Source organism: Nestor notabilis, unplaced genomic scaffold, assembly GCF_000696875.1.
Source record: "Nestor notabilis isolate BGI_N333 unplaced genomic scaffold, ASM69687v1 scaffold1750, whole genome shotgun sequence".
NCBI lineage: Eukaryota > Metazoa > Chordata > Aves > Psittaciformes > Psittacidae > Nestor > Nestor notabilis.
This window is the reverse complement of record NW_009912281.1, coordinates 7,799-14,413: the sequence shown is the minus strand read 5'-3', so window position 1 is coordinate 14,413 and position 6,615 is coordinate 7,799. Positions and strand designations below refer to the sequence as shown.

Genomic DNA, 6,615 nt, shown 5'->3' with positions numbered 1-6,615 from the left:
ACTGTACACAATACTCCAAGTGAGGTCTCACAAGAGCAGAGGAGAGGGGCAGGATCACCTCTTTTGACCTGCTGGTCACATTTCTCTTGATGCAGCCCAGGATATGGTTGGTTTCTGGGCTGTGAGCGCACATTGAAGCCTGCTCATGTCAAGCTACTCATCAACCAACACCCCCAAGTCCTTCTCCGCAGGGCTGCTCTGAATCACCAGCCTGTAGCTGTGCCTGGGATTGCCCTGTTCCAGGCATCGGACCTTCCACTTCACTGTGTTGAACTATATGAGGTTGGCATTGGCCACCTCTCAAGCGTGTCCAGGTCCCTCTGGATCCCATCCCTTCCCTCCAGCGTATCAACTGAGCCACACAGCTTGGTGTTGTCAGCAAACTTGCTGAGGGTGCATCAATCCTACTGTCCATGTCAGCGACAAAGATGTTGAACAGGATCAGTCCCAGTACCGACCCCGGAAGGACACCACTCGTTACTGGTGTCCAGTTGGACATTGATCCATTGACTGTAGCTCTCTGTGTGTGGCCATCCAGCCAGTTCTTTATCCATTGGGTGGTCCATCCACCAAATTGTGTCTCTCCAGTTTAGAGACAAGGATGTTGTGCGGGACAGTGTTGAATACTTTGTACAAGTCCAGGCAGACGATGTCAACTGCTATACAATGGTTTGGGTTGGAAAGGACTTTAAGATCATCTAGTTCCAACCCCCTGCTGTGGGCAGGGACACCTCACACTAGAGGAGAGAATTTCCTCAGTTTCCCTGTTCAGTAGCATCATTTCATATTTATGCAACGTAATACATCTGATGAGAGAAAGCACATGCCTTCATTTAACAGAGGACAGTATGGATACTGTCCCATCAAACACACATGGCAAGCATTTCCCTGGACAAATGACTGACTTCATTTGTGGTCTTTTTCACAAGACAGGTATCATGTCATCCTCAAAAATTTCTGTCTATTCAGAATAAACTAGGAAGCACTTTATGTCTTCAGTATACTTGACTGATCATGACATATAACAAATGATCCTTTCCAGATCACTCTGCATGTACCTGATATGTAGTAGCAGACAACTTGTTTACCTGCTACTATTCAACAGCTACAGTAGAAGCAGAGCACAAAAGTCTTTTCCCTTTCTTTTCAAATACTCCCACAACTTTCAAAAAGCTTCTTAAATTTCCTCATGTCTCCCAGTCCCATACACTTACCGCAGTAGTGACTCAGCATCATCATAGCCAATGGGATGAACTGGAATTTTTGGGAGACCTACACCACTGGCTTTGTCTAATCGGTAGGTGTATTCTGAAAGCAAGAGACAGACACTTTCATGTTTACAACTCTCAGAAGGAATCTGTACAGTTCATAGCACAGTCCTAACACTGGAGCCAGGGAAAATCATCTCGTTTTCCTCAAATTCAGGCTCACATATCTTCAGTGATTTCATTCTTTATACTTTAGCAACATGTTTCAGAGAGACACTAACAAAGTTCTCCCATTCTGTCTGCAGTCATGCATTTAGAGCTGGCCTCAGCAACAACCATATGACAAGACCCAGCATGGAAGATCTCAGCGTTGCCAGCAGGGGCTCTTGTGGAGAGAAAGCAGCTCAAATCCTGCAGAAAGAACTTCAAAAGCAAAGAAACTGGTGGACTGCAGAGGCTGGCTCCTTGCTGACGTACTGATGAAAAGCAGAAAGAAAAGACTATGGCTGCAGCTGTTGAATACTTGTGTCATGACCTCTGGGCTAACTTGGGTATGTGAAGTTAAGCAGCCCAGCACTGCACTATGTGGCTCCCTTAACATCTCCCTCACTTTCTCTCCTGCACCATTCACAGAAGTGGCCTACTGATGTGAAACTCAAATCTGCCTCTTTTGAGCCACAGAAGGACCAAGAAAATATGTGTTTTGTTGCAAGGGAAAGAACATCCCCATTACCTTCCTCCTCCCTTTCCTGAAACTAGACCCTCCAAAAACTATTTCTCTAGCATCACTCACCTTTTGCAGGATAGCCTGGTGTCAGAGGATCCCCTGCCCCATTCAGGTTTAATATATTTCCACGCTGGGCTCCTCCACCTGGAAGGTTCCAGCCATTTGGATAGGGATCTGTTCCTGGGGCGCAGTAGTCAGCAGGGTCAGAGTACAGAATAACTCCCTTGGCACCTGCCAATTCAGCATTCTTCACCTGTAAAGTACATCTCTGGTCCCTATCCAGTCCTTTATAGCTTGACACCAGAGTTCAGGGAGGGCAAAAGAAATTATTATAAATTACAATCATTCCTCAGGGCCTTTTACAGTGCTTGGGTTAAGTAAAGGGCCCACAACTGCCTCATATCGTAAAATTTCCTGAATATATATATGCAGATATCAGGTTCCATATGAAAGTAAGAGGTTTTCTGTTGCTTTGAATTTGAGTTAGGAGCTATCTGGAGTGGCAAGGAAAACATGCTTCAGAGTATTACTACATAACCTGAGTTTGCATTGTGTCATCCAGATCAATACAGTCAACTGACTATTGAAATATACACACCATGGATGGAAAAAAACTGTATCACATCAATGCGACCTTATCTTTAAGTTAGACATACTTGTTATTTACATTATTTACCTTAATGATCTCCTCCATGTATGTCATGTACAGAGTACTCAGGGAGATTATTACTACTGAAACTGTCTTTGGTTGTGAACAAGACTAACTCCAAAGAGTGTGCATCTTATGCTTATTATGGCATAAGGACTGACCTGCATGCTGTTTTCATCTTAAAAAGTGTTCTCATGCAACTTTTTTACTGTATAATACTAGTTGGTAGAGAGCAAGAGAAAATATATGACATTCTGACATTCCAATGTGTTTTGCTACTAGATATGGCAGCACTGGTGGAAATAGTATGTATGCAAACCAGTAAGTTACTCACTTAAAGGTTCAGAGAAGATTAGTCAACAGCATATAAGGATGCTGGAGCGGGACTCTTCATCAGGGACTGTAGTGATAGGACAAGGGGTAATAGGTTTAAACAGGGGAAGTTCAGGTTAGACATAAGGAAGAAATTCTTTACTGTGAGGTGCTGGAACAGGTTGTCCAAAGAAGTGGTAAATGCTCCATCTCTGGCAGTGTTCAAGGCCAGGATGGACAGAGCCTTGGGCAACATCGTCTAGGCTGCCCATGCCAGGGAGTTGAAACTAGATGATCTTAAGGTCCTTTCCAACCCTAACCATTCCAGCGAGGAGATTCAGTATTTGATACACTGTGGTAACTGACAAACAGAAATTACAGTCCTGCCCAAATTAGGGTCAAACTAATTTTTGTACAGGAGTCAAACACACTTAAAAAAGACTGTCTTCTTATATCCCTACTGCGGAAATAATTTGAGCGTATGCCTGAAGTATGCACATGACTATGTCCTTTCCTGTCAGACCATGGATATCTACAGAAATCTATAGTTTAAAAATATTTATATGATAAAGACATTGAATAAACAAATAGAGAATTTAAAATAACATCCCTATAGGCATAGTCTCTGCCTGGTGTACATAAACCACTATAAAGAAACACAGCACAGACATCCTAAAGCACAGCTGAACCAGTAGGGAAGAACAGGCTAGCTAAGAATTAAAGTATTACCCAAGAACATTAGTAATATTTTGAAACAATTTATAATATGAACATGAATATAAAAATATGTTTTCCAACTTATTTACTTTTATCCTATAGATGTATTATATACATAGCAAATATATATTTTATATCTTCTAGTATAGAATCATCTTTGAACACAGCTCTGTAAGAACTCCCACAAAAATCTCCAGAACACTTTAGGTGTTTCAGGCTCCTGAAACTGACTGAAGGACCGCACATGTAACATTTTTGTACAGAGGCATTACCTTATTTCCTCTGAAGATCTTCCCATATCTGGCAATGACAATCTTTCCTGTACAGTTAATTCCCATTTCACGCTCTAGCTTAAAGAAGTCCTCGGTGCGGCCATAATTCACATACACTAACTCACCCTGTTAAAAAGAGGTAGAATTTGGAACAAGAATGTCAATGAACTGATGCAAGAAGCACGTGACCTAGTAAGAGAACAAGCTGGGAACAATGAACTCTAGGATTGGTTCCAGTATGAATACTTTTTTGATTGTGAGACAACAGTAGGCAAATGATTTCTAATGAATTTAGACTACTACCACCCGAAACTGCCAGACTTTGTCCACAATGGAGAATGTCAAGTGTGACTTCTGAATCAGAAACTTAGAGTTAAGTGCTCGGAATACAGCATTTACTTCTCTTGTTAGTCTGCTTAAGCTGTAGTCAGTCTTGGCCAGGTGGAGGTATTTTGGACCCTAGCACCACATTTAAGTATCAACTGTATTTTATGAGTAGAGTGAATGATGCCAACATCCTATGAAATTCTCACAACGTACTTAATAAAGCAGAAGCTAAAGGTGGTTGACTGTCAAAGTAAGTACATCTTGCATATGAATAAAATATTATTCATGATTGTATTTCAATCATGTTACTCAATATTTGGTGCATGATTCATCATCCTTAATGTCAGCTACCTAAAGCTGTGCGCATTGCCTAAGAAGGTCCTGTAGTGCACTCCATAGCCAGTGAAGAGCTGGGAAGTTCCCCAAGAACTCGTCCTTTCCAAGAAAATTCATCCAAAACCTGTTTTAAACATCTATTTTAGGCCCTCCGGATATAACTCTCATTGATTATACATACGTCAAAGACTGTTTTACAGTAAATGCCTATAAAAAGCCTCAAGTCAAAGATTTAGGGAAGATGCCTACAACTAGACATCTAAACAACTAAAATTAGGACACAGGAAAATCTTCCTTAGTGCCTTCCTCCATATTACCACATACCTCCAGAGAGATCCTAAATTTAATTTCAAAAAGATATAAGGTTTAATCTCTTATACTGATAAAAATTGCTTACTAGACATTCAGCTGGTCTTATATAACAGCACACAGTATGTCCTGATAAGACTGTGGTACACTCATTTTGACTGTACTGGTTTCATTAGTAATCTGCTCAAGTTGCAATTTCTTTTTAAATTAAGCAAAATGAACTCAGGATAAATCCATGTAATAAAGCGGGGTGTATATCAATAAGGCAAACAGTTTCACACCTAGTAAGACTCTGGTTCTCTCTGTTCAGAGATTAATTCATAAACAAGGATTATTCTTGGGGAGCCTTTTCTGAATTTATGGTGTAGTTTTGCCTCTCAGTAAAATCAAGGGTAACTACTGAAGTCAAAGACAGTTTTTCCAGTCTATTTAGATTAACCAGAAGGGGAATGTGGTCCTCCATTTTAACATGTATCTTGTACAGAATATCTACATTTATAATATCTTGTACAGAATATCTACATTTCTAAGCTGTTGTATTTTTACGACACAGACAAAAAATTACTATTTCAGTAATTTGGTTTATATAATTGCAGAACTGTAACTGTAATTATTAGTAGCAACCAGCAGGGTCTTCACGTTCAGGGCCCTTGTTCTATAATGAAGTGCAAAACAAGTTAACATGAAAGTAATATTTTATGGTGAAAACCAGTTCACACTTCACAAGGCTGTTTAAATAATGTCTTTGATTAAGTAGATGCCATCATATAAAGAAAAGAACAGTTGTGATCTTTAGCAGAAGCTCTCATAACTGTATCTGATATAAAATAAATAATCTGTATTCATAGCCTTTTTCCTGCTGTTGCAGAACAATTCATAATTATTCAATCTCTAGATTCCTGAAATTACATTAAAAGATTCTGGCTATACTTGATACATTGCATAGTAAATCAGGTTTCCTTCATTAAATTATTTTAGCATATCTGAAAATTCTTCATCTTTAAATTTGATTAAAAGGACTAAGAACTACACCAATGTAATAAATTTCTCATGAGAACATTGTGACAGTTTTCTATCGTAATACAAGCTTTGAGAATATAGTGTGGATTCATCAAATGTCTTGTCTGGGCTCTTTTAGCATAGTTAGAGATCTCAAGCACACCTCTTACTTATGACCATCATTAACTAGATGGGAGTACTTTTGCAGTCAATTAAAAGGGAAATGAAGAGCAGAATTTTACCATTATTTATGATGGCTAATGTTCCAAACTAGTACTTGCTGTCTGTCAGGATGTGACTTTGCTATTTTGCTTGCTTTCTGCTAAATATTTCTGCTAAAAGAAGTTTTTTCTCAAAACTTTTTTCATCCAGCTTCTATTGGGATTTAGCTAAAATACACCACACAGAAGAAACATACCTTTTCTGACTATCTGTATAACAGTCAAGGATATATTCCATCTTCCATCTACTGAGAACCTGAAATGAGTGGGAACTACATCTAAATCTCCGAAGGGTTTCTAGCCAGCAAGTAGTGACTATCCCACTCTGACAGCATTTAACCTTCAAAACACAGTTACTTATTTTGTGTTTCATGAAAATGTAACAGTGCTAGCAGCACTGAAATGTATTTCCACAACTCCCTGATTATAGCACTCACCCTGAAAATGTGTGAGCTGCCTTCTTGGCCTTTCTCAGTACGAAGAACTTTGACCATTTCTCCCACTTTCCAGGAAGATGTCCTACTTGTGAGACTACAGT

The 6,615-nt window shown here is 39.6% G+C and overlaps 1 protein-coding gene across 1 annotated transcript in view; it reads right to left on the bottom strand.

The window, feature by feature from the left end:
• The window catches only part of LOC104408916 (putative N-acetylated-alpha-linked acidic dipeptidase), a 27,754-nt gene that overhangs the window by 14,433 nt on the left and 6,706 nt on the right, over positions 1 to 6,615 (bottom strand). Inside the window, exons 5-7 of the mRNA XM_010018660.1 lie at positions 3,886 to 4,011; positions 2,002 to 2,188; positions 1,215 to 1,308 (exon numbers count right to left, since the gene is read on the bottom strand). Of these exons, the coding sequence (XP_010016962.1) occupies positions 1,215 to 1,308; positions 2,002 to 2,188; positions 3,886 to 4,011 (407 nt within the window). The remainder of the gene's footprint in view (positions 1 to 1,214; positions 1,309 to 2,001; positions 2,189 to 3,885; positions 4,012 to 6,615) is intronic.